Below are 25,003 nucleotides of genomic sequence, written 5' to 3'. Positions count from 1 at the left end.
GTTGTCGGGGGAGGGCAACCAGGAAGACTGGATGTTCCTCCAAATCTCTGCTGGAAGCTGAGTTTTCTTCATGACTGGACTATGAGCAGGTGAGTGAAGCTTTGGTTATACTCGCGCTTCGTTGCTGCAACCCTCTGAAACGCCAGAGGGCGTTTGGGGATTACAGGTGTATTGTGCCGATGTGTGCTATAGACGAGGAAATGCACTTAAACTACTTTATTTATATAGTGCTGTTCATGGGCGCCTGATTATGTTTTAAAATGAGGGAGCAAACTTTAAAAAAAAAAAAAAAAAAAAAATTCGGGCATTTCTACTCCAACTAACCTCTTGGATTAAGTCAGAAACAGCCACCTGCATTAGTCTGGATTAGTTAGATTGAGGGATCTGTGAAAACCAGGAAATGATTATTGGAAGAATGGCTATTTAATATTTGAAATTATATTAATAAAAATATTATGTAGCCTAAAATGGTAGCAGGTTGCAGGGTACTAGGTCATCTTCAAGGTTAAACAAGGACAAACAATTTATATAAATGAAATATTCTTAATGATTTGTATAATCAAACCTGATTAAACAATGTTAAAGCTGACGGTTGCTGTTCTCAGTACTCACAAGGCATCTTCAAAGTTTAACAATTGCAACAAAGCACAAATAATATGGACTCACAACAGCTATCCAACTCCACACTCGGGTTCTAGTGGAGCTATTAGCACCACTAGCTGATAGTTGTAATGTCATACAGGAATGAATAATCATAACTTCAAAAGCAGATTATTTTAACCTTCATTATCTCAAATGAAGAACTATTTTAATGCAAAACTCAGAAGGTGATTTTTTCTCCTCAAGACTTAAAAGGACCATTTTAGTTGATGACTAGACCTTAGTTCCTCTTACAGTAAACCTGCAGCTCTCATTTAGCCTGAATGAGAAAATGAGAGAATAATCATAATGATGAAAGCAGAGTGCAGAGCATGGCAGAAACGTGTATGTGAGGGTGCACGTTGAAGATGAGGTCACGTAGATGTGACAACAGCAGAGAAAGGAAGAGTTTTAACAACCTGCAAAAAGCACTTTTTCATTTCAGACTAGTTTAAACAGTTCAGAACCAGAATCAGGTTTATTGCCAAGTAGCTTGGTATTGTACTGCGGTACAGTCAAAATTATACACAAAAAATTAAGTAATCCTAAATAGTATTAAAAGAAAGAAATTTACAATAAAAAATATGTCAAATATATAAGTGAGAAGAACTGTTATATGTTCAAATTTTAAATTGAAATGAATGAAATTAATTTTACAAAATATTGATCAGAATAAGGAATATGTTCATTACTTGAATGTTCAGTTAAACCTTAAGATCAGAGCCTCCAAAAAGTGCAACGATAGTTATAACAGTCCTAAAACTACAAAAATGGCAGCCTTGGTGACCGTCCACATGGCCGCAGCTACATTTTACGTCTTACGTCTTACGTTAAAGGCAGGGAGACGAAGAAAGGCTAAACGCCATCTTGCTCTGTCGCCATGGCTGCTTTATACTTTATAACTGTTTTCACGTTATTTCTTTTGGCATCTAACGCTGAAGGTACGTTCTGTGTGTTTGTGTGTGTATATGTATTTATATTATATATATATATATATGTATATACGTGTGTGATGGGCTGTTTCTGGTATCTTGGACCGGCCAGCGCCATGACATGAGTCGCCAAAGTAAATGCTGGTGTTCCCACCCGCTCTGCTGTAATTTGAAATCTTTTCTATAGATGTATGTGCAGGTTATCTGATTCTGCAGACGGTATTATTTTAGCGTTAACCAACCCTGAACTGATCTATGTCAGGTTATCGTCTAGAATGAGAAACCAGTGGCTTCCAGTCTGTGTTCAAATGTCTGATGATTGTGGAGTTTTTTTTTGTTTTTTTTAGTCTTTTCTGAACACTAATGATCTCATAATCAGTGTGTAATATCTTACCAGTCCTGCATGTCTTGATTGATGCATGATTTTTTATCATCTTGTAATGTTAGAATTGTCATTAATACTGTGTCAGATCAGATTATTACGAAGAAAAACTGTATCAGAAACATTTTTTTCATTTTACAACAACAAAGTTATCTACTGTCTCAAAAATGTGTTCATAACTTAGTTGACAAACAAGTATTATCAACAAAAAGTGAACATTAATAAGTAACATACGTGTTATTTACTGCTGTTCAGTTTGTATTGTGTTACTTTATTGCTCTATTATAACTACAGTTAGTGGCTGTTGAGATTACAGTTCAGACTGGCAGTAAGTACAGCAGCACATCTGCTTTCTGCAGTAAAACAAGTCTGGTGTGTTTCACTCTGCTGCTCTCTGTTGTCTTCAAAATCTCCCTCCATCGTATTAGATTCATAATTATGACCAAGTATCTGATAATTGCAAGAAAACTTTACTGTAATTATGAGATCTTTTCTCATAATTACATGATACTAAGTCATATTTACAATAAACTAAGTCGTAATTAAGATATATTAAGTTGTAATTAAGAGAGCCAATTATATTTGTCTCCTGCTTTGACACTGACAGTTTATATTGAATGATTAATTTTATTTAAAGATGAAAGTATCACTAACTCTGTTTGAATTTTCTGTTTTTGTTGAAATCTTGCAGAGATAACAGTAAAGCCTGGAGATGATGTCACTCTTCAGTGTCAGAGTCCCACTGATGCAACCATCACATTGTTAGAGTGGAGCAGACCTGACCTGAAGAAAGATGGTTATGTCTTCTTCTTCAGAGAGAACCGACCATATGATTCCTTCCAGCATCCATCTTTTCGTGGTCGAGTGCAGCTGAAAGATCCAGAGATGAAGGACGGAGACGTTTCTGTGATTCTGAAGAACGTCACCATCAACGACACTGGAACATACGAGTGTCGTGTTTCTGTGATCGGCAAAAGACTTGAGCTCATCAACACCACCTACCTGAAGGTTGAAGACTCAGGTGAGTTTGAAGTGCAGCTGCTTCATCACAGATCAGCTGTTTGTGTTTATAAAGGTGTTGATGGTGAGATGAGTGATGTGATCAGAGTTCAGTAGATAATGTCTGACATGAGTTTGAAGAGTTCTTCAGTCATCACCTACCTGACAGCTGATACCTCACACCTGTTTCTGCTCTGCAGGTCACACAGCTGGAAACACCTGGACTGAAGGACACAAGGATGGAGGAGACAAGGATGAAGGAAAGAAGGAGGCGGGAAATCTAGGACTGACAGTTGGTCTGCCTGTTGCTGCTGTGCTTCTTCTTGTTGGTGTTATTGTTGTTTGTGTGATTTATAGAAAACATAAACAACGTCCTGACCAACAAGTTCACTATATAGCAGCTGTCCCCCAGCAGGTCTGAAAGGTCTCAGATCTCTGAACTCCTGAATCTTTGTGTCCTGCAGTTTTTTTTTCTTCCTTTTTTTCTTGCTGTAATCATTCCTCCTGTTCATACCGAGTTCATTACAGCTCTAATCAAAATGTGCTTTCAATGCAAGTGATAGTTTATTTCTAGTGAGACGTTACTGAGCTTATAATGACTTTACTGTTTACTGTTGCCGCTCTAGAAACAATATTGTTATATTTAAAATATGAAATCAATTCTTATCCTGTTCCAAATGTATTCTTTTTTAAAATATATTTTTAGAAACAATTCTTTTGTAATGAAGAAGAATTGATAAGAGTATCAATTAGAGTCGCAGTATCAATAAATCTTTACTACCTCCTGTGAAGTCTTTTCACACACTGAAGTTCTTCTGTTTATGGTTTTTTTAATGGGATTGTTTTGACACAATAAAGATTGTTGTTTTTAAGATTTGTTTCCTTATTGTGAATTCAGTCTTTACTTATTCACTCAGTCTGTTGACAACAGAAGACAGTTTGTGATATTATCACATTTTCACGATTTACTGACACCAGTTATTAGTCTGTGCCTTCATCCAGCTGCTATGACGATTACATGCTGCATTATATTACCACCACCAGGCTTCACTGTTGGGATGGTACTGGGTAGGTGACGAGCGCTGCCTGGTTTCTTCCAGACATGACAGACATCCACCGTATGCAGTCTGCACGCTGTCTGCTTTGAGTAAACTGAACTTAGTCTCTTCTCCAGTATGAACACACTACAGACTCAAGGCTGTAGATTTTGGGACACAGTCAGAAAAATGTTACAAAGCTCCTAAATGAGTCGAGTGGAGACTCTTCACAGGAGACAATCTTTGACTGAACTCAAGTAAATCTAGAAATGAACAGAAAGTTTTAAAGAGTCCATGTTAACACATCTGCAGTTAGAGAAACAACAGAAAACATCTCTGCTGTGTGTCTGAACTGCAAATAAACCACAAACCAACAGAACATCAATAACTCAGAATACAGGAAGTCAAAGCAGCTCTCAGTGTGTGTTAACTCTGCCAGGCTGACAGTCGCCTCCATGTTAGTTTTAACAGATAGAACATCATCATCTGAACTTATATATGTAAATTCATCACAGTGGAACGTTGTTATCATGTTTTTTGTTGGGTGACGTTTGATATTAAATGAAACAAAAACTCACAAATGAATCCAATAACTGATCTGTCAATTTGTGTCTCTTCTTCTCATATCTTCATCTCTTCTGACTGAAACATTCCTGTCGGTATATTTCCAGAATCTGTATGTTATTTTCTTTTTGTTCATGATCATCTGCATCACCGCAGACAGACAGCCAAAGTTAAGAAGCTCTTAACTGTGTGAATATGCTGCTTTGAGAAACACGTTATACTTTTAAAAAACACACTTAACCACGGAAGCCCTGAGAGGCAGGTAAGAAAAAAAGCCTAAGTCTGATCTTAATTGTTTTCTGTCCTGTGTTTATGACTTAAGAACAGGTGATTTATTTATTCATTTTTTGTCAGGATCATTTTTAAAAGTGTTTGTTGTTGTAATACTCATTTCGGCCACCAGAGGCTGAAGTATTGATGATATATTGATGATATAGTGGCTAAAATGGGTAAGGGTGTTGCTATGGTGAGGAAATGTGTTACATATATACCTGCTTCTACTTTTAATCAGGTTGTACAGTCACTTGTTTTGTCACATCTAGAATATTGTTCATCATATGGTCATCAGGAGATTCACAAAGTTCAAATGGCACTAAACAGAGCTGCCAGGTTAGTTCATATAGAACAAATATGACTGTTATGTATAAACACCTCTCATGGCTGACAGTTGAATGCAGACTCCTTGTAAGCCTTCTCTCATTTTTTAGGAAGGTTTTATTGTCAAGGAATCCTTCATTTTTATCTGATCTATTAGTCGATATAGAAAACAGTCACACTCATTTCACCAGACAGGCACTAGGTGGCGACCTGGTACTTCCTCAACCTAGAAATAATAATTTAAAATCTACAGTGTGCTATAGAGTCATATTTAGTTATAACAAGCTACCAGCATCCATAAGGTTCATACAGAATAAATACAGATTTAAAAAGATACTGAAAAGTGAATTGTTGCAGATGACGATGACTGTTGTATTTTTCATGTTTTTGTTTTTCTCCTATATTTATCTTCTTTTTTATTTTTTATTTTTTAATTTCATTATCATCATTATTTTATTTCATGAATGGGTAAACTGTAAATTTAATTTTGTTTAAATTTTAAATTTTAATTTAATTTTACTTTAGTCCTCAAAGTGAGCGTGAATTTTAGACTTTTTTCATGCTTTTTCATTTAGTTTATCATTATTGTTAATTTTATGGTAATTTCTTTTCTTATTTTAATTTATTATCAATAACACTCTGTATTGTGGTCTGTTGTTATCATTTTCTTGCAAGGACCCCAGGAAGACTAGCGGCCATTAAATTAGCAGCTAATACCAATAAAGAAACAATAAGAGGCTAAAGTGCACCACTACTCCATGTTCTAAATAGGACTAAAACATCCATGTTTACTTCCAGGTGAGTTTAATTTCTCCATGAACCCTAAAGAGTTCGGTCTAGACCTGCTCTATGTGAAAAGTGCCCTGAGATGACTTTTGTTGTGATTTGGCGCTATATAAATAAAATTAAATTGAAGATTGAATTGAATTAAACACAATGTACATACAGTTTATTGTGTGTTAGCAAGTTATGTAACATTACTGTCATGTCTTTCTTTTGTCATCTGGAAGAAAACATGAATGTTTTGAGTCCTATTTAGAACATGGAGTAGTGCTGCACTTCAGCCTCTAGTGGGCGAAATTCACCTGATCTTAAGTCATAAACACAGGAGAGAAACAATTTAAATCAGACTTAGAAAATAGATCACCAGACTTTTTTTTCTCTCAGGGCTTCCGTACATAACTTCTAAGATCGATGGTTATCTGTACTGTAATGTGTCCTCATTTCAACAGAGATAATACAACTATTATTTTATTAGCGTTCAATCAGAGCTAATGATTATTTTATTATTTTCTCAATGAACTGATTAATCATTCTGTCAAAAATATTATAATATCCCACAGTGATGTATTCAAATTGCTTTTTATGTTCAACTAACAGTCAAAAAATTTATGACGAAGAAAAACAGAAAACAATTCACATCTGAGAATATTTTGGTTTATTGGACAATTGTTGCAGTTCTACATTCAGTTACAACTGTTCCTGTTAGAAACACAAAAGCAAACATCTAATGACATAAATAATGTATATACAGAAGTCTGCAGCCAGCAGACCAGCAGCAGGACGTCAGTGGTCGGACTGGTGTGAAGGTGTGGAGGTCCTCCTCAGTGAAAAGTAGACTACCTCTGACTCTAGGGGGCGCTCTGAGAAACACACACAGTTCAAACAAGATAAGAGACAGTGACAGGTATTTCATTGCTTTTTGGTCAATTCGACATTAAAGGAATAGTTCTACAATTATTTTCAGAGAGTGAAATGAGAAAACTGATTCCTCTCTCATGTCTTTAAGTTAAACATAAAGTTACAGCCAGCAGCCAGTTAGCTTAGCTTAGCATAAAGACTGGAAACAGGGGGAAACAGCTAGCCTGGCTCTGTCCAAAGGCAACAAAATCCACCGACCAGCACCTCTATAACTCACTGATTAACACGTTGGTTCTTTTGTTTCTGTTTAATAAGAGTAAAGTTAATCCAAAATAGGTCAGAGGCATGATGTCAGTTCTTTTCAAGCTTAAAACCAAAAGTTGTGCTCACTGACATCATCACACTACAGCTGGAGACACTGCACCAAAATACTGTTTGATGAAATACTGAGAGATACAGGAGTTACTGCAGAGCACAACTTATATATTACTCATCACTTATACGTTAAGAGATTCCTCCAAAATCCAAAGTCCTCGTTTTGTGTAAAAATGTATTTAAAAGTTTATCTGAAGCTAATATGAAGCTTCAGACATCTGAGTTAGTCAAATCAAGTCACAGTCATTTTAGTATCGTTACTATCCCTCCACTGCAGCTAAACAGGGAAACACAAACAGGAAATTTTATTAGGGATGCACGATATTGGATTTTTTGCCGATATCCGATATGCCGATACTTCCAACTCATTGTGGCCGATTGCCGATACCAATATATGCACATATTTTTTTCCAGCTGGCTGAGGAGACTATTATGCATGCAAGCATAGATTGTACTAAGTATGATCAAGAAAGACAATATATGAAGGAAGAACATAGAAAGACTGGAGTTCAGGAGCTCAGCATTAAATCTGTAATGAACCTGCCAAGTAGGTGGAGCAGTAGAGTTTTCATTGAGTTTATTAGACAGGCAGGATTAATGTGTAGGATTTAATCTCTGGTCCACACTCCAGAGCAGAAGGTGGCGGTAATGCACCTAAAACACTGGTTGCCAACCGCCGTTATAAACCAAAAAGAAGTTGTTTTTTTTTCCCAAACAGAGTTGTACATCCTGTCAGCCAGGGTGTTTCCTATCTGTGCAGCCGAACACAGCAGCTCCTCCGCGGACTGTTCTATTCTGACGGTCCCGGTGCTTCCTCCACAGTCTCCACTCCACTCAAGCTGCCCGTCAGATCAGCTGCTTCTTCCCACTTAAACCTGAATAACAAACTGGGGCTCGGTGCTCCGGTTGGTTCCACACGGAGAGCCGGGGCTAACGTTAGCTGAGAGGCTAGCGGAGCGTTAGCCCCAGCATGACCGGAGGGAAGCACAGCCAGCTAGCCTCCACTATAAGACGCAGCTGGTCTGATGGGCAGCTAAGTGAAGTGGAGCCTGCGGAGGAAGCACCGGGACCGTCAGGGTGAAACAGTCAGGTGGCGGAGGAGAAGGCAACATATCGGCATCTCATAATCGGCAGAAAATGTTCATTTCGGGCCGATGCCGATATTTCATTTTAGAGCTTATATCAGCTGATACTCATGACATGCCGATAGTATCGTGCATCCCTAAATTTTATACAACATCATTCCTGATGATGTAATCAGAACAAACAACAGGAAGTTTGGTATTACACCAGAGGGCATCAGACTGGATCAGTTTCCTTGTATTTTGTGACATAAAGAGCCTTCATGGTGCTGGATATTGTTGGACAGTGACATACGACCACTGCCATTAATCCTCATGTATTTTTAACTCTTTCTGACATTGAATTAGTCATATTTTAAGATGTTTGCTAACTCGCTTGCCTCTAACTGCCCTGTGAGGGACGAATAAAGTATTCTTAATTGAACTGAATAAAAAGACTGTAATGTGGGAAGATATCCACTTAATTTGACTAACGCATGTTAGCCTCAGATAAACATTTTTGCACAGACTGTAGATTTTGTGCCCCATCACTGACTTTGAAGGATCTTGTTGTGTCCAGTATGAACACAATCTACATACAGTACGTGCAGTGATTATTGTATAAAGAGTGACTTACCTGTCCGACCTCTCCTGCTGTTTGGGCTGATGGCTATTTGTCCATAACAGACGTCTGTTGTTCTTTTTACCACTGCGTACACTACAGCTCGATCGCTCTCTGGAAAATAAAACACTGTTTAAAGACGGGTTCACAATTTCGGGTTCTGTAGTTTTAAGACTAGAACTAAACTAGAAAAATTGTAAACTTATCCTTTAATACAACCAATGAAACTGCTGCAGAACATGTGATCCAAAAAACAAAACCCAGAATGTTAATAAGACTACAATACAAACATGACATCATTTTTATTATTTTAAAATAAGATATCACAGGAAATGAATTGATCATAGCTGCAAACATCAGTGTAAATGTCCCCTCTTTGCACTGAAGTAAGTTACAGATACATTTTTACAGTTTTTTTGCTTTTTAACACCCCTGCAGTGAAAGAAGGAGGAGACATAATTCAACAGGAAGCTGGATGACCACAGAGCTGTTGCTTCTCTGCAATCTAACTGACACACTTCACACAATATGCAACACCATGTTCAAATGTTAAGAAAAGCTTCTCGTAAAGTTCAAATCGAAATATCGTGATCATCACTACGAGCAACACATTTCATTACTGTCATTTGATCCACTGTTAATATAAAAATATTGATTTTAGCAGCTTTAAAGACGAGCTGCTCTACCTCTCGTCCTGTTCACTTCACAGCTGACGTCGTCTGTTCGTCTCACTGATGAATAAAGTGGAACTGGGTCACTCTCTGGGAGATAAAACACATATTAAACTAAATATCATTACTGCAGCTGATACATGTGCTGAATATTTGTAGTAATGAGGCTAATAATGTCTAAAAATAACAAATAAAGGTGAAATGTATTCAGTAAAGACAAACAGTTCAGTTAATGCACAATGAATAAAACACTAAATGTTATAGATATGTGAGCAGAATATACGGAAATGTGCACATTTATCAGTTATTGACATGAATCAAACAGCATTAAAAGTGCCAGTAATGAGCCTAAAGTAAAGCAGAGAAGCTGCTCTGGTTTTAACCTGTTTATCAGCCCTGCGGTGAACCTGACCAAATTCAACTGATGCGTCTTTAACAGAAAACAGGAAACTGGACGACAGCAGAGCTTCTGTTCACTCAGACCACAAACTAAATTTAAACATATATACTAACGTATAAGATCTATTGCAAGTTACCAGTGAAAAGTTTACTGTGAAGTATCAAAGTGAAAAATAATGTCAACAGATGGTGTAAAAGGTGAAATGCTGAGAATGAAAAGTCAGTTTGTGGCTTTTAATCCACAAAGTGAAACATACATTTCTCTTCTGATGTGTCAACTCACATAAAACATTCAGTGACCAAAATCTAATGTTAAACTCAACCCACGTCCATCTAGACACAAGATATTACTTTAAAGCAAGTCTTAACCCACAAATAACCCACGATGATACAAAAACGTCTCCAATCTCAAGCTCAATAACTCCTAATTAACTTCTCACAAACATACAAGTAGAAATAAACACAAACTCCGAAATACTGGAGGCCTCAATGTAGAACATTTATATATAGATGTAAATAAGATGTGACCATGAGGCACAAATTAAAGTTATAATCCTTAAGATTACAGCATGTTTTCCTCAACAGCCTTTCAGTGTATTTACATTCTGTGATTATCTGTCTGTATATAGTAGTTTTTATAGTTACTGGTGGAGTCCGTCCCTCCATCACTGGATCCACACTGACTTTTCTCTCATGCAATGTGATGCAATAACAAACAATAACACATAATGAAAAAATAAACAACAAAAGGACTAATTCTGTTTGTGCATGTGTTAAAAACAAATTCAGATTGACTTTACATGCACGAGGGATTGACAGGAAACACATTTCCTGCTGTAAAAAAAGTTTATGTTGTTATCATTTCTTATTGACTTTATTAAGACAATGTGAGTTTGTTTGGCTGCTCTTCAGTTGTATTTCTGACAAAGTAGCAGCTCAACCAGTGTTTTCTGTTGTATTAAACACTTCCAAATCAACAAGAATTACGACTTTTAAGCAAAGTATATCTAAACTGTTGCACTATAACTAAACCTACATGTGATATGTTGAATCTGATATCCAAGAATTTGTGTCTGACCTGGAGATTTCCTCCGGACGCATCGTCTCACCAGTAGAATCAACAGAACCAGTAGAACAAGCAGGACCAGACCACAGACAGGTGGAACATAAAGCAACACAAAGGGAGGAGGAGAGGGGGATGGGGAGACGTCAGGATGATGAGGACTTGTAGGATGGGAAGGAAGTGTAGAATGAGGAGGAGTTGTGGTGGTGGGTTTGTCTGTGATAACCAAGAAATAATCCAAAAATTGTCAATAGAAATGTTTAGAATAAAATGCACTACATAGAGTAATATACATCTGGTCGAAATTATAACGTGTCCAGTACTAATATGTGCAATATGTGTCTTCACTCTAAAGGACCTTAAAATACCACCAACAGCTGCTAGCTGCTCCAACTGACTCCCATTCAAACAGCCTCAACTTCTCTCTAGAAATACTGAGTCAATCATTGTTTTCAACCAGTCATTCTGGTCTCAATCTCTAAATTCAGACCCTCTAATAAGTGTGCTGGTGGCCATTTTGGAAATCATTGCTCTGTTAATAAGATTTGAAGACTTAGTAGCTTTGATGTCTGCCGGGTTGGCACAGAGTCGCGCTATTGTCACAATATTTCACTAAGTTTAATGCTGGATGCTGCAGACTCTCAGTATTGTTATTGTATAAACTGATATGGAGTCTAAACTGCATCAACCTACTTGTTTTCCACATTTGATTTTACAACAAAAAGCACTTCACTAATAAATGAATGTATCTTCAAGCTCCTAAATCTGAGCCCTCTTATCAACACATCACCCATAATATGTATTACTGAAAAACAAAAAACATGAATCATCTAATGGTGGAAATTCCAGATCTTCAATGCTGAAAACTCCTTATTGGTGCAGAAACCCACTCTGACGGCAGCTGAAGGTCTTGTTTTTACTGACCTCCAGCGGTTTAACCTCTCACCTCGCTGCAGTGACATAGAAGTGTACTCCAGGGTGTGTTGGTACACTGTGACATCACTGCTGACTTGACTTGATTTGTCTTTGACTTCCTCACCTGTGACAGTGATCCAGCTGGGTGGAGACTCTCCATGACTGCTGTTGTGACACTTGTAGAGGCCTTCATCAGACTTGGAAACATTGCGGATGGTCATGTGACCTGCAGGCTCAGTCCTGATGAGGGAGCCATCTTTATAGAAATCAGCTGGGAGGTTGGAGGTCTTTGTTTTACAGTGCAGAGTGACATCATCTCCCTCCATCACAGGGAGGACAGGACTCTGCAGGATCACTGATCCATCTGAACACAGAGACAAACTACAGCATTTCATCATTTACACTCAGCTTCATCAATACTAACTCCACAGTCTGATCTTACCAGTGACAGTGATGTTGATGCTGTTACTGGTTGCTCCCTCTCTGGACTCACACCAGTAAACTCCACTGTCCATTGTGGTTATGAGGCTGAGGTTACACATAGAACCAGCTGGTTTTCCCTGGTTGTCACACTCAGCTCTGGTTTGTCTGGTTGTATTCCTCCTCAGAGTCCATCCAGCAGAGCTGTTGTTCTCCTCACAGCTCAGAGAGACAAACTCATTTTGAAACATCTGAGAGCTGCTGGGACTCACAGTCAGATGAGCTGTGAGAAAAACATAATGAGCCATTTAGTGTCTTAAAGAAAACATCCAAGCAGGAGGTTCAACATTACATCTCAACATATCTATCAAACTGATGGATCAGTTACTCAAACTAGACTTCATGTCTCACCCACCAACACAGACCTATGGGTTTGAACATCTCATGAGTCGAGTCACAAGTCAATTCAAGATTTAAATCTGTCAGGACGTTGTGCAAGTCTCCATCAGTAAGTTGTATCTCAGGTGTCAGGATGCTGTCAACCATTATTGGCAACACTTAAGATTACAAACACATGTCTTCATGTTGTCATATCAAGTGGATATCTGCCACTTTTACAGTTTTTTTATCATCAAATTCCCTCTTTGTGTTTCCTCGGACAGTGTTTCCCTTTTGAGCTGCGGTGGAAGTATAGTAACAAAAAGAGGGCCTTTGGCACTAAAAAGACTGTAACATTGAAAGATATCTACTTGATTTGACTCATTTGGACTCTGAAGCTTCATATTAGTGTCAGATAAACTTTCAAATACATTTTTGCACAGAAGGAGGACTGTGGATTTTGTCCCCCATCACTTCCATTGTAAGTGCATTATGAAGGGATCTTCTAATGGTCAGTATGAACAGGAGGAATGATTACAGCAAGGAAAACAGGTTTAATGTTCATTTGGGTTTAAGACACACCTGGAAAATCGTGAACCGTCCTTCAATGGGTTATCAATTAATACATGTTTACTCAAAGTTGGGGGTTACAGTTATGCTCTGAAATGTATCTGAAATATCAAACTGTTGGTCACATGCAAACATCTGCATGTTGCTTCATCAGTGAATGATCACCAGAAATAATTTCTGACAGGACATTAATACTCAGTTCTTATTTCTAACTTCATTCAAATATAAACTGCTGATGTAATGTGAACACTTCTGCTGGCTCCTGCTCTTGGTTTTAGTGCATCTTAAAAAGCATCAAGCAGCAACATGTAGACGCTTGCATGTGACGACCAGTTTGATAAAAACAGCCTGAAATTACTGAGAACAGATGCATCAGATTCATGAATCTGGATTCCTGATAATTTGTTGGCAACAAAAGAGAAAAAATAAAATAAAGCAACAGAAATCTTGATGTAATAACTCTCAGCATGTGTCTCTTGTGTTTAATTGTTGGCTCGTCATATAACAGTTTACTGACCTTGGTTTGTTGTGCAGAACAGCAGTGAGGTCAGCACTGAAGAGACATGATGACACTGGTTAGTTTGACATTTGCAATTAATCAATTACTGATTTTAAATCACAAGATGGAACTTATGAATAGTGATGGAAGAAGGACTGAGATCTTTACTGAAGTAAATACAACACAGAGTAAGTACTCATTATGCAAAATGCCTCCATTTAGATATTTATCATATTGCAATATTAATACTGATTCATTAATGTGTACATGTAGGCAACGTACACTGTTGAGTAGTCTAATAATCTATAACAACGTACATTTTATAAACGGATCATTTTATAAAGAAAGTTTCGTCTGAACAAAAGCTACTGACCTTTAATAAAGTACAATATTTCTCTCTAAAATGTATTGAAGTAGAAGTACAAAGTAACATAAATACTTAAGTAAACTTTGCAGCACTTTGGATAGAAGTTGTAAAATGTTTATAACACATCTGTCTGTTCACATTAAGTTAAAGTTCATGTGCAGTGAATCTCCTCAAACGAAATATCAGAACTTTTGTCACCAAATCTCTGTCTTCAACAGACTTCAATATGAAGCTTGTAGAGACAGGATGTACTTTGTGGGAGGAGGTGAGAAGAGATTCAAACAGTTCTGAGGTTTGTTTGCAGCCTCTGAATCGTCTGGGGAAATATTTCTTGTAAGTTTTATGTAAAATCCTTTTGAAGACACATTTTAATATAAGACAAGAACAATCAAATCACATTTTCCTTTTCAGGCAGTAATTCTGCAAAGTGACTCATAAAACTGAACAAAGAATTTCTCTTTTCTCATCTTATCTGTCAGCAGTGATGGAAAGTAACCAAATACATGTACTTAACTGTTTACTTAATTGTACTTCAATATAATTTTGAGGTACTTGTACTTTACTTGAGTATTTCCATGTGATGCTACTTTATACTTCCACTCCACTACATTTCGGAGGGAAATATTGTATTTTCTACTCCACTACATTTATTTGACAGCTTTGGTTACTTTTCCAATGAAGATTGAACAATGGATAATATAACAAGCTTTTGAAATACAACATATTGTTAAAGATGAAACCAGTGGAGCTCTTCATCAGAGACAGAGGTCTTCATCAGAGACAAAGATCTTCTGTCATTCACGGCCTTTCTCTCTCTCAGCCTGTCTCGCCCTCAGCTCGCTCGCCCTCTCTCTCTCTCGTCTTTTTTAAAAATTAGTCAGGAAACCCACAACAAAGCCCAACTTTTAACGTTTTCAAATGAAGAGAGATGTCCTCCTCTTGTATCTCTCATGACAGGGTTGTACAGCTGATCATGACATGCAGTCACAGAGCCCAGAAGCTCTGCCCTGCTGGCTCGCTTTTTTATTCCTTGTTTATTAATATTGAACGTGTCACTTGTCCAAATTGCACCAAATTGCACTCTCTCTCTTACCCAACAATACACCCACCAAGTATGAAGTAGATCGGATGAACAGTTCTCGAGATATGTGAAAGACAAACATACAGACAGACAGAGATTCCTTGTTTTATATATAGAGATAAAAACATATTTTCATTTTAAGATGAACCAGACACATTAACAATGGAAGTATTACCTATGAACATTACAGATTGTACTCACAGAGCAGCTGCTGAAGAGATGTTTCCTCCATTGTACCTCATAGTGATGTGAGATCAACTCATTGTTCAGTCGCAGCAGTTAAACCCTCCTCTTTCCTCTGTGGAGGTGAGTATGGTGGTTGTGTGGTTTTGTCTTCAGCAGTTAACAGGAAAACAGTAGTTCAAATATCAACCAACAGTGGCTTCATTAAACTACACAAACACAAGTAAAAAGGTTGTAAATGAAGCAGAAGAGTTGTTTCAGTCTGCAGTGAGACACATGAAAAACTAACCAGATCTTTTCACCACACACTCTGATGAAAGACGTGTGTCTTCAGACAGATGTCTGATACAACACATGGAGAGTGATACGTACAAAGTGTAGGTTTTTTCCTCTGGTGTCTCATTGTGGTTTTCTGCTGATGGAAGAAGAAAAAACAGGAAGTGAAACACTGAATGGAATAAAATCACAGATTCACTGAACAGCCTGTTGTTTAATTATCTTTTGATTGGAGCTGTTAATACTCTTCAATGTTACGTTTTTGCCCCCTGGATGATTTTCATGATTGTTTATGAAAATATAATGCAGCATTTTCACATGGTCACAATGAGAATTGGGAATCTAAAACTGTCTTATTTTTGTGTCACTACCTACAAACCAAATCAGGTTATTTTATTTTGGTTTTAGCACAAACAATAAGTCTTTTTGAACAAGTTTTTGTGCTTTTTTCTTCGCTGTTGACTAAATACTGAAGTTCAGCTGCAGCTTTTTAGCCAGCAGCAGAACTGGAGAGAGAACAACCAATGACACAACCGTTATTGATCTTTCAGTTGATCGTATGTACTTTTACATGTCTGTGTCCAGGGGCCTGATGAGCTCAGCATCTTTATCATCGAGGACCAAAGGGCCCGACCCCTAGGTTGGGAACCACTGGACTAAACTAGCTAACTGTATATAAAGTAGTGTAAACTAGCTCCACCTCCAGCAGCTACAACAGTAACATGCTGCTCTAACACTGATGCTTCACTATTAATAATCTAATGATGTCATATATAATAATATATCAGTCAGAGGGACCAAACCACTACTTTTACTGCAATACTTTAACTACATCAAGCTCATAATACTTATGTACTTTTACTGTGGTAGATTTTTCATGCAGGACATATTTTTACATTGCTGTATTAGTACCTTTGTAAAGGATATTAGTACCTTAAGCTTTTTCTCACACGTAACATCACATTTTAAAGACACGTGACGTTACATCATGATTCTGATTAGTCAGTCAAGAAGTCCCCTAATGTGTCTGAGTGCTGATTGGATGGAGAGCCGGAGGAGGATGATGGACCGGGTTTGTGTGAGAGACTCACCACGTACCTCTCACACGTCAAGCCAGTGCAGAGAGCCTATTCTGGGGTGAAGGTGTGACTGTAACCCCGGTCTCAGACAGTCAGTCCTCCACAGAGGGGGAACCACTACGAGTTTGCGGACATATTCTGTATTTTCTCCTCTGTCGGAGTTATATTTTCGGTGGAGTTTGTAAGATGGAGACTTCGGGTGTTAATGCCGACAAACACGGAGAGATGCATCCGGACAGGAGGCAGGGTGTCGGGGGGAAACTCAGCTGCTCCTCGGTCAACCAGGAAGACCGGATGTTTCTCCAAAACTCTGCAGGGAGCTGATTTTTCCTCATTAATGGACTATGAGCGGGTGAGTAACTCTATATATGAAATTAATCAGTCATCAAGTGCGGGCAGTGGATTTATCCAATGTTATATCCTGATAGCGATCATTTTCTGGTGTGAATTCCGTTATTTCCGCATAACCGGACAATATAACCGCACACCTTAGACGCAGGTGTTTGTAGTTCTAAAGTGATGAACTACAGGCAAACAAAGTGAGGCTTTAAAAGCTTAAAGCTAAAATAAAATACATAAACTGATTGATATTTGTGTGAATCTGGAGTTGTGAAATAACTTCAGGCTCAGGCTCATGCTCCTTGCTGTTCAGTTTAGTTTAGCTGTTGCCTAGCAACAAAAGCCAATACCGATACAGAGCACATAGCTATAAATCCAGATGTGAGTAACAGTTTCAATTTACAACATCACTGCACTTTGTTCTGGATTACATAAAATAAATTACGTAGAATATTATACAAACCTTCACTCAGCACTTTATTAGGAACACCCGCGTAATCTAATGCAAAATAAATTCTACTTTTGTGAAGCTTAGAGACTGTTATTTATCGGCAATTTAACTTTATCCCCCGGAGCTACAAATATTTGTCCTTGAGCCTCCCTGTGCTACTGGGGGAAAATTTCTTATACATAATGCAAATCCTCCTCACAAATAATGGCATCATCACACAAGCTTTACCCTTGATCGTCGCATTAACGAAAGTCACTAAAACGAAATCCTGGAGTTGAAGAAAGCCTTAGTTTTCTGCACCAAATTAGCTCTGCTGAAGGTCTTCCTTTGCTGGTTTCCTCATTAAAAGTTAATCTTGAAGAGACTGATATGGTTATAATTATAATTTTACTGTTATTTGAAATTACTCGGCCCTCTGGACGACCAATCACAGAGCTGAAAGCAACATTTTCTTCCCAGCAACTGTGGAGGCGCAAAATTCTGATAGGCTGACAAAAGGGGCTTCTTTCATTTAACCCTTCACATTCCAACACAAACTGGGTAGGCAGGTTTGAAGGGTGGGAGATAGCAAGTTTAATGAGTCCTGTCAGCATACAGCGGTAAAACACGTATTTAAAATAAATACAACATACAACCATTTAAAGTTGTATGTCAAAATAAAAAACTTAAGTCCCTCCCCAGAGCTTAAAATCTTGTTTTGCAACCTCATAAATAATCAACAGTCCCTCATATGTTTTCAGTTCATGTTTTTTGTTGACATTGTCAGAAAGGTGATAATTTTGCTTTACATTTATTATTGAGGTGGTAGTGGGTGGTGGTGTACTGGAGTGTATTATACTGAAAAGTGTTCCTAATATTTTCCCCCTCATGTATGTTAATGAAGTGGACAAAATATTTTATATATGTAGTCAGAATTCAAAGAGGACATAATCTGCATATTGCAGCTCTACTGGAATATCTTTTATTAACAGTTTAAAACTCCTTACTTATCTGATTTAATGATGTGATGTCAGCATGATGGAAGTAGAGGTAACAGCTGCAAATGAAGCAGTCAGAGCAGGCTGAAGTCTTGGACTTTGACTTCCAGGGAGCATTTCTGCAAGTTTGGAACCTTTGACCATGTTTAACATCCAACATTATATCAATAATCACAAAGAGCGTGATATGTCTCATTTAAATGCAGGTATAGTCCAGCCTGGTTGCCAGAATAAAACGTTGGTATTGTACGTCTCTGCAAACCACATAAACTTTGAATATCTACGTTTCAACATGTGTATTACGTAGCATATTAACATTTCTACAAAATGTACCATATCAACATTTATAATGTGACATAGTTCACATGAGATCTATATGAGCTGACTTTCTTATTATTAGGAGGAGGAGGGGTTGGTGGATGGATAGGAAGTTTCTTGGCAGAAAGTTGAAAGTTGGAAATCAGCAGAGCGTAAAACCACCTCGAAACCAGCACCTGTTTCTTCTTCCTGTTTCAATTGACAAAAACAGGTGTTTTTAGTGAGACGTTGGGACATTTGCAGCCGTTTTTATTTTTTTATTTTATTTTAACCCAAACCATGATCTTTCCCTAACCCTAACCAAGTGGTCTTTGTGCCCAAACCTAACCACACCTTAACCACAACGTTGTCATACCATGAAACATCATTATTCAAAGGAGAATGGTCAACACTGAAACAGACATTCAACGTATCCGTGGTTCGTAGAAAGTACAACGTCAACAGTCATGTGACATTAGGAGCCAATCCCTGCTGTCTGTCTGGGTGTGGATAGAGCGACCAACTGTGTCCCACCAGGAAGGAACCGAAACTCTGCGATCATGGATTCTTCAATAGTAACGTCATTTGTGTCTTTTCTCATCTTTTCTCTGACTTCTGCATTGGAAGGTGAGCTGTGTGTGTGTGTGTGTGTGTGTGTGTGTGTGTGTGTGTGTGTGTGTGTGTGTGTGTGTGGAAAATTAAGAAATGAAACCCTGCCAGTGGTACTGGGAGTCGGTTCCATTTTCCGGTTTTTGCATTAAACATGTCGCTTGTGTGAATTTTAAAAGTCACATTTCTTTACAAACAAAAATCATCAAGTGAACTGATATTTAATGTTTGATGGACTGAACTGTTCAAAACTGTATTTATGTAGTATTTAGGGTTTGTACTGCAACCCAATGACCTTAATTCCACTTCGGATGAGCAATAAAAGAAAATGGAGATCTCCCTCGTATAACAGGCAAAACTGAAAGTGTTCCAGCAGGAGAAGCCCTTCACTCAGGGACATATACTGGCTGCTGAGCAGCTTAAACCCCACAACACAACTGCCAGCCTCATTTTTTACAAGTTCAAAGTTAATAGTGAGTTTGTTTGACACAGCTGAGCTGTTTTCACCAAAATACTGAGTGTATTCTGCTCAGAATTTCTTATAAACAGAGAAAACAACTTTTTTAACTCTCCTGTTATGTTCAGCTGTAATAACAGTAATAATGTACCTGAGTCAAAATGACCTGATGCATATTTAACCATCTGAAAATAGTTAAAAACATAATTTTCTCCACAAACATTAACTTTAGCTCTATTAATATCAATGTAATCAATATTTACTGTAATCAAGTGTTTCACCCCTCACCGATCATGGTTTACTTATGATAAGTCACTTGTTTTTCATTAAAAAATAATTTATAATAATTTTCAAACTTTTTTTGTACTTTGGCAAAAACTAGACATTCAACACAATTGTTTTTTTGATTCTTATTTTATTTAGATTTTTTCATTATTTTTGACGTATTATCTGTCGTGTTTATTAATAAAAAAACATCTTTTTGAAATTGTAATTCAATTCACACTAAATGAGTCATAAGCATTATTATTAAAATGTTTAAAACTACATTTTACAATTTATTAACATTTTTTAACATTTATTTTTAACAATGTTTACAACAGGAAACCTGAAAAAGAAAGAAAATTGTGTGTGTGAGTGAGGATAATGTTGTGCGTGAAAGGAAATATAAAATATAATTATATATATTATATAATTTCCATATAATAATAATAATTTAATCACTTTAAATCACTTAAATCAATCACTACTGAATACTTGATGTTGAAATTTAAATATCGCAGAATTTATTTCACTGAAATATTTGACTTTGAAAACCATTTTTCTGAATTTTCATTTTGTGAAATTCTGAACAGTCACTTTCAAGTTGTGCAATTCCAAAAATTTCCAGTATTTATTTATTTTAGGGTTCTCAAATTCAGATAGAGAATTCACGTACCATCCATCCTTCTGTTCAGATCTGAATTTAATCTAAATGTCACTGAGCATAGTTGAGCAACTAGTTTTAATTCATTTGAATAAAATGAATATTCAGAGTTTCACAAATTGAAATTCATAAAGATGGTTTTTAAAGTCAAACATTTCAGTGCAATAAATTCAGTGATATTTAACAATGTTAAAGTATTCAGTAGTGATAAAACTTCAAAATGTGATATTGAGTTGCTGATCTAATGTGACAGATCCTGTGAAATGATGTTTGGGAATAATTTAAAAGCCTGTGGTGCTGTCTATGGCTGGGACAGATTCAAAGCAGAAGACACTGACATTGAAGTTACAAACTTTTAGTTTATTTAGTTAGTTTAGTATATGAGCATGTGTAACTTCATGGTCACAGATAGTGTAGGAAATTTGAGGCTGAGGTTTCTCTCACAGTTGTTGACTTTGAGTCTGTAATGTCTATAAATGATTGATGAGCTATGTGGAATGAGAGGCAGGAAGCTCCTTTATTGATGTTATTTTATGCAAGTGTTGATTGAGTAATAAAGTGTCTTGGCCAAAAATATATTTTTTAACGCCAAAAATAATGCCAAATATCCATTAATTGGTCGAGAGCATTTGGGAGCCTCTATGCAGCGCTGTGAGTCAACCTCTGCACCATTGCCAGGTCAAATTGACCCCAACAGTATGTGTGTAATATAAACATGCAGGGGGAGGGTTGCAAAGAGGTTAAATTAGTCATTTACAATTAACTTTTAAAGCTCAGAATAAATATCAGTTGATTGTCTTTAACAGTGTGAGCAGCTGTGCAGGTGACATCATGAACACAGATAATTACATCCACTGTTATTGTGTTATTGCTGGATATGAATAAAAATAGGTGTTGTCGGTGATGTCAAACAGTGGTTGTCATGGTGATCATTCTGAAAAAATATAAACAGTAATGATTTGTCAATTTATTGTCGATAGTAACTTAATTAAAAATATAAGTATATACATGTACATACTGTATATATTAATAGCAGTGTTTGTTCATGTTTTATATTAAACTCTAGCCGTTGTGTTACAAGTTGCTCCCAACCCCATCTCTCCATCATATCATTGATAGATATCAGTTATTGATTAGTTTTAGATGGTACTTGTGTCTCAGATTCTTGGAGCAGCTTTTCCTCCTTTAAGCCACTTTGTTAAACTCGACTGTTTTAGAGAGCAGCAGATATTTGGAAACCTCTCCCTGTGCTGCATCCAGCATTTTAAAATCAAACTGAAAATATGGTTCAAATCTACTCAGATATGAACTCATTAATTATTTTTTATAGTTTTTATATCTTATAATGATTTATTATCTAATTGTGTTGTTTGTTTATAACTGTCAGGACAAAGAGTTGTGACACATTTTCTCTTTTTTTCCTTTTATTGCATCAGCAGAAACATGACAGACTTTCATATGAAGGAACAACATGTATTATGTTACATTAAACATGTAATAATTAATCATGTAATAAATGATGTTCTCCCCAAACGCTATATTTCACCAAATTCATTGAAACCAACCGAAATCATCTCAATTATTAATATGACATCATTATTATGTGAAAATTATCCTATTAAGTAAAGATTTTCTTAACACACACACACACACACACACACATATGTACTCTCTGTCAACTCTCTGTTGTATCACTAACTGTATCACTGTATCACTTTATTTCCTGCTTTTCTGTGAATTTTCTGTTTTTGTTGGAATCTTTCAGAGATAACAGTCAAGCCTGGAGATGATGTCACTCTTCAGTGTCAGAGTCCCAAAGATGCAACCATCACACTGTTGGAGTGGAGCAGACCTGACCTAAACCCGGAGACAGATGATTACGTCTTCTTCTTCAGAGAGAACCGACTATATGACCACTACCAGCATCCATCTTTTCGTGATCAAGTGCAGCTGAGAGATCCAGAGATGAAGGACGGACACGTTTCTGTGATTCTCAAGAACGTCACCATCAACGACACTGGAACATACGAGTGTCGTGTTTCTGTGAACAGCAAAGGACTTGAGCTCATCAACACCATCAATCTGACAGTTACTGACTCAGGTGAGTTTGAAGAGTTTGTATAGGTGAGTCATCACCTACCTGACAGCTGATACCTCACACCTGTTTCTGCTCTGCAGGTCACACAGCTGGAAACACCTGGACTGAAGGAGACAAGGATGAAGGAAAGAAGGAGGAACGAAATCTTGGACTGATAGTTGGTCTGCCTGTTGCTGCTGTGCTTGTTGTTGCTGTTATTGTTGGTTTTGTGATTCATCGACAATGAAGACAACGTCCTGACTAACATGTTCAGTATAGAGCAGCTGTCTCCTAGCAGGTGTGAAAGGTCTCAGATCTCTGAACTCCTGAATCTTTGTGTCCTGAAGCTTTTACAGCAGCAACATGTTCTGAACTGGAAGATCAGTTCTTTCATCAGTAAACATGTTTTTCTTGCTGTAATCATTCCTCCTGTTCATACTGAGCATTAGAGGATCCCTTCATAATTAGAGCTACATTTACACATTTAAATTTACATTTTTCATTTAGCAGACGCTTTTATCCAAAGCAACGTACATCTGAGACTGATACAACACAAGCAGGGATCCAGTCAGGAGACAAAACGATTAAGTGCCATAAAGCTTAAGTTTGAGTCCGACAGGACTAGATGCCAACAGGCAGTGCACCAAGGCAATGCATAGAGTGCATAGATTTCATAGAAGCAGATTTTCTTTTTGTTTTTTTTCTACCTTCAGTCCATCAAGTGCAGAGGTGTTCGTAAAAGAGCTGGGTCTTTAGTCCTTTCTTAAAGATTGAGAGAGACTCTGCAGATCGAACAGAGTTTGGTAATTCGTTCCACCACCGAGGAACTACAGAGGGGAAGAGTCTAGCGAGTGACTTAGGGTCCTGTTGTGGTACCAGGCGCCTTTCATTGGCAGAGCATAGTGGGCGGGAGGGACTGTAGACCTGAATGAGGGAGTTCAGGTAGGCAGGAGCTGTTTTAGATGCTGTTTTGTAAGCAAATGTCAGGGTTTTGAATTTGTTGCAGGCAGCAACTGGGAGCCAGTGGAGGGATATCAACAGGTGACGTGTGCTGTTTTGGGCTGATTGAAGAACAGACGCGCCGAGGTTTGAATGTGCATGCGAGGAGGCCTGCCAGTAAGGAGTTGCAATTATTCTACTAATGCAAGAGATAAAAACCAGTTTATTTCCAGTGAGATGTTACTGAGCTTATAGTGACTTTACTGTTTACTGTTGCTGCTCTAAAAACAATATTGTTATATTCAAAATGTGTATTGTTCACCCACCACAGTAGTTTGTTCAGTTTTGTTTAATAGCATTTCACTGTGTCATGTAAGTAATGTTATTTGTGTTCAGAGTGTGTAAGAGTGAGATTATTGCTGTGAGTCTGTAGAGATGCAGACTGGAAAGTGGGTTTTATTGTGTTTACCAGCCAATGTTAGACTGTCTACAGTAGTTTATACTGTAAACACTGTTATAATGTGATGTTTTCAGTGTGTATGATCTATTGTTTCTGTATTGTGTAGGAAATGTTCAGGTGCAGATGTAGGTATTTGTAGTGTTGTTTATGGGATGTTTGAAGTAAGTGAAGTTCATTGAGAACTCTAAAGCAGGACTGGAGGCTAAAGTTATTAAAGTTCACAGTTCAGAGATAATAGAGCTGATGCAAGCTGAGTTAACACCACAATGATATGAATAACATGCTGACAACTATTTTAAATATGTTTTGCAGTTTTGCACAACACATTTATTCACAGTTAACCCCTGTGAATAAATGTGTTGCATCAGTTTGTACCCAGAGCTTCATTCTGAACTTGTAACATATAATATATTTACTGCACTACAAGGAAACTACTCATATAAATGTGTAGACTATCCTGAACATAATCACTGATTGAATATAGACATGTTTAAATAACCACAAAGTACAAACATTACAATTGATGCTAACATGAGTTTTTAAACTCAGATATGATTTCTCTGTGCATAGATTGAAGCAATGTGATGATTTGAACATCTGTATTTACACATGTTGATCAGCTGTTATTCATTAAGGTTCACTATGTGATGGTCACCCCGGTCAAAATGTTCTATTCTGTTTTACAAGCTTCAGCATTAGAAAACATAACTGTATCAGAAGCA

At 37.3% G+C, this 25,003-nt stretch overlaps 2 protein-coding genes across 6 annotated transcripts; one reads left to right on the top strand and one right to left on the bottom strand.

Moving 5' to 3' along the window:
• Positions 1 to 320: 320 nt before the first annotated feature.
• Positions 321 to 3,824, top strand: LOC121889767 (coxsackievirus and adenovirus receptor-like). Its single transcript, XM_042401993.1, has 3 exons — positions 321 to 1,580; positions 2,645 to 2,974; positions 3,153 to 3,824. Exons 1-3 carry the CDS (start codon positions 1,520 to 1,522, stop codon positions 3,371 to 3,373), a joined length of 612 nt encoding a protein of 203 aa, XP_042257927.1. The 5' UTR covers positions 321 to 1,519; the 3' UTR covers positions 3,374 to 3,824.
• Positions 3,825 to 6,583: 2,759 nt separating this feature from the next.
• LOC121889675 (Fc receptor-like protein 5) lies at positions 6,584 to 15,903 on the bottom strand. 5 transcript variants are annotated; one of them, XM_042401833.1, is made up of 9 exons: positions 15,768 to 15,903; positions 15,414 to 15,545; positions 13,783 to 13,818; positions 12,340 to 12,600; positions 12,022 to 12,261; positions 10,998 to 11,198; positions 9,536 to 9,610; positions 8,865 to 8,963; positions 6,584 to 6,793 (listed from the first exon to the last, which is right to left on the bottom strand). In XM_042401833.1, the coding sequence occupies exons 2-9, from the start codon at positions 15,442 to 15,444 to the stop codon at positions 6,717 to 6,719; spliced, it is 1,020 nt and encodes a 339-aa protein (XP_042257767.1). In that variant the 5' UTR covers positions 15,445 to 15,545; positions 15,768 to 15,903; the 3' UTR covers positions 6,584 to 6,716. The 5 variants fall into 5 exon arrangements, with proteins under 5 accessions (XP_042257767.1, XP_042257769.1, XP_042257768.1 ...); XM_042401835.1 differs by having other exon boundaries at positions 15,414 to 15,510; XM_042401834.1 differs by lacking the exon at positions 15,768 to 15,903 and adding an exon at positions 15,685 to 15,766.
• Between the last annotated feature and the right edge of the window lie 9,100 nt (positions 15,904 to 25,003).

The sequence above is a fragment of the Thunnus maccoyii genome, chromosome 22 (genome assembly GCF_910596095.1).
Source record: "Thunnus maccoyii chromosome 22, fThuMac1.1, whole genome shotgun sequence".
NCBI classification, from domain to species: domain Eukaryota; kingdom Metazoa; phylum Chordata; class Actinopteri; order Scombriformes; family Scombridae; genus Thunnus; species Thunnus maccoyii.
This window is presented reverse-complemented; position numbering and strand designations above follow the sequence as displayed.

Excerpts from the sequence above, each read along its gene's own strand:
- LOC121889767 (XM_042401993.1), top strand. The coding sequence starts at position 1,520 with ATGGCTGCTTTATACTTTATAACTGTTTTCACGTTATTTCTTTTGGCA. Across the intron at positions 1,581-2,644 it reads TTTGGCATCTAACGCTGAAG|AGATAACAGTAAAGCCTGGA; the intron begins GTACGTTCTGTG and ends GAAATCTTGCAG. Across the intron at positions 2,975-3,152 it reads CCTGAAGGTTGAAGACTCAG|GTCACACAGCTGGAAACACC; the intron begins GTGAGTTTGAAG and ends TCTGCTCTGCAG.
- LOC121889675 (XM_042401833.1), bottom strand. The coding sequence starts at position 15,444 with ATGGAGGAAACATCTCTTCAGCAGCTGCTCT. Across the intron at positions 13,819-15,413 it reads ATCTCTTCAGCAGCTGCTCT|TGCTGACCTCACTGCTGTTC; the intron begins GTGAGTACAATC and ends ATGTCTCTTCAG. Across the intron at positions 12,601-13,782 it reads GTTCTGCACAACAAACCAAG|CTCATCTGACTGTGAGTCCC; the intron begins GTCAGTAAACTG and ends TTTTTCTCACAG.